The sequence below is a fragment of the Piliocolobus tephrosceles genome, chromosome 6 (assembly GCF_002776525.5).
Source record: "Piliocolobus tephrosceles isolate RC106 chromosome 6, ASM277652v3, whole genome shotgun sequence".
Taxonomy (NCBI): domain Eukaryota; kingdom Metazoa; phylum Chordata; class Mammalia; order Primates; family Cercopithecidae; genus Piliocolobus; species Piliocolobus tephrosceles.
Window position 1 is genome coordinate 6,225,135 of NC_045439.1, and position 2,667 is coordinate 6,227,801.

At 45.3% G+C, this 2,667-nt stretch overlaps 1 protein-coding gene across 1 annotated transcript in view; it reads left to right on the forward strand.

Annotated features, from left to right (window-relative positions):
* WARS1 (tryptophanyl-tRNA synthetase 1) overlaps window positions 1-2,667 on the forward strand; it is a 42,933-nt gene that overhangs the window by 21,188 nt on the left and 19,078 nt on the right. Inside the window, exons 6-7 of the mRNA XM_026455088.1 lie at window positions 420-539; window positions 1,117-1,301. Of these exons, the coding sequence (XP_026310873.1) occupies window positions 420-539; window positions 1,117-1,301 (305 nt within the window). The remainder of the gene's footprint in view (window positions 1-419; window positions 540-1,116; window positions 1,302-2,667) is intronic.

The window sequence follows — 2,667 nt, forward strand, 5'->3', positions numbered from 1 at the left end:
GTTCACGCCATTCTCCTGCCTCAGCCTCCCAAGTAGCTGGGACTACAAGCGCCCGCCACCACGCCCAGCTAATTCTGTGTATTTTTAGTAGAGACAGGGTTTCACCGTGTTAGTCAGGATGGTCTCGATCTCCTGACCTTGTGATCCGCCTGCCTCGGCCTCCCAAAGTGCTGGGATTACAGGCGTGAGCCACCGCGCCTGGCTGCAAACCTATACATGTTATCTTTTAAAACACTCACAGGAGAAACTATTTCAGTAGAAGTTTCCTGTCATTTTTATATCATAAGCACCAAAGGTAACAGACTCTAGTTATTCATGTTGTTTTGTCTCTGTCTATATTTTTCATTTCCAAAAGTACACTAGTGCCTTGATATTTTTCTCAGAAAATCACAGTCTTCCTCTTCTCCTTTTTCCTTTAGAGACATGAATCAGGTTCTCGATGCCTATGAAAATAAGAAGCCGTTTTATCTGTACACAGGCCGGGGCCCCTCTTCTGAAGCCATGCATGTGGGTCACCTCATTCCATTTATTTTCACAAAGTAAGTATTGGATCTTATGGCTTTTCTTACTCTCAGTGAATTGAGAATGTTGCTTATAAACCACGTTTAGAACTGACAAGATCATGCTAGTTCATTTGCTGAGCAACCAAGATACCAAGAGTTGGCACTTTTTTTGGCTTCCATTCACTTTGTTCCTGGGCTCACTTTAGAGGACTATGGAATGATGGGGAGAGTGAAGCTTTGGAGTCAGCCAGGCCTGCTCCTCTTCTCATCTTGCTCCCTGTCCGCATGGCCATGGGCCGGCTACTTCCCTGAGCCTAAGTTTCCACATCTGCAAGATGAGAGTGAAGATATCTACCTCATAAAACTATTGTAAGGCTTCAAAACAAAGTATGTAGAGCAGCTAACACAGAGCATACAGGGCCATCTTGGTCAATAAGTGGTAGTAGACCTTATCATTATCCATAGTCAAATTCATATCATGATTCAAATTGTGATTTTGTAGGCAAGGTAGTTTTAACATACATTGTAAATAGGAACTGTGTTTTCAGATGCACGATGGCATTCCTCCACAGGGGAGATGAGACGCTAGCTTTCTTCACCTGTGTTTCTTTAGGTGGCTCCAGGATGTGTTTAACGTGCCCTTGGTCATCCAGATGACGGATGACGAGAAGTATCTGTGGAAGGACCTGACCCTGGACCAGGCCTATGGCTATGCTGTGGAGAATGCCAAGGACATCATTGCCTGTGGCTTTGACATCAACAAGACTTTCATATTCTCTGACCTGGACTACATGGGGTAAGGAGAAAACATCTGGCTGCCTTTTCAATATGTAGAGGTGGATGTCAAGTTGTCATGACCACAGCTAAATTCGAAACACCTGAAATGGTCTTAAGATCTGGTAAATGTTCTTCTTCCTTTATTAAATGCTATGAGCGGCCAGGCATGGTGGCTCATGCCTGTAATCCCAGCACTTTGGGAGGCCAAGGTGGGCGGATCACGAGGTCAGGAGTTCGAGACCAGCCTGACCAACATGGTGAAACCCCATCTCTATTAAAAATACAAAAATTAGTCAGGTGTGGTGGCGCGTGTACCTGTCATCCCAGCTACTCAGGAGACTGAAGCAGGAGAATCGCTTGAACCCGGGAGGTGGAGGTTACAGTGAGCCGAGATCGCACCATTGCACTCCAGCCTGGGTGACAGAGCGAGACCCCATCTCGAAAAGGAAAAAAAAAGAAAAAAAAAGCTATGAGCTGGTTTATTGGTTTTATTTGCCAATAATTTTGAAAGTGAAAAGCTGTGTATACACATAGAAAGGATTAAGTGATATCAGTATCTTAAAGACTCAATTATTCTCTCCATAATTACATTTACAGAAATTTAAAATATGGGCTCAGCCACAGCATGATGGCATCTCAGATTTTCGTCCTCAGTTGTGCCAGGAAGTCCTGCCTTGCCATTTCTCGCCAAGGATAGTCAGTCTTCCAGAGTTATGTCTTCCTCCTTTTCAACGCACCTTTTCCTCACAGAGAAAAGACTCAAGGGTTACACAGTTCCCTCAGTCTAGTTCTTTTAATCAGCCATTTAATAAACCAAAATATTTCATTCTGAAAATCCTTCAAGTTTCATCCCAAATGAATACCAAGAAATGTGTTAGAAAGATAAGACTTTGGTCAGCCATTACAAGAAGGATGCTATCTAGCTCAACAAATATTTCTTGAGCACCTAAGTTGTGGTACTCCCCTAAGGTGAGATACTCTCCTAAGTCATGGTACTCCCCTAAGGCGTGGTACTCCCCTAAGGCATGGTACTCCCCTAAGGCAAGGTACTCCACTCCCCTAAGATGTGTTACTCCTCCCCTAAGGTGATTCCCCAGGAGGAGTGCATTCATTGCTGTACTCTTGCAGCCCAGGTTGGGCTCTGAGCAGGCCCTCCCATGTTAGCTCACCATCAGAGAGCAGGCCGAGGCAGGATAAGAGGGATACTAGAGGGGCAGGTGAGCAGTGAGCACAGGCGGACTTGCTTAGAGCTGCATCCCCAGGACGTTCCCTTTTATAATACCTTAAAATTGAGTAGTAGCAGCCAGGCGCGGTGGCTCACACCTGTAATCCCAGCACTTTGGGAGGCTGAGGTGGGTGGATCACAAGGTCAGGAGGTCAGGAGTTC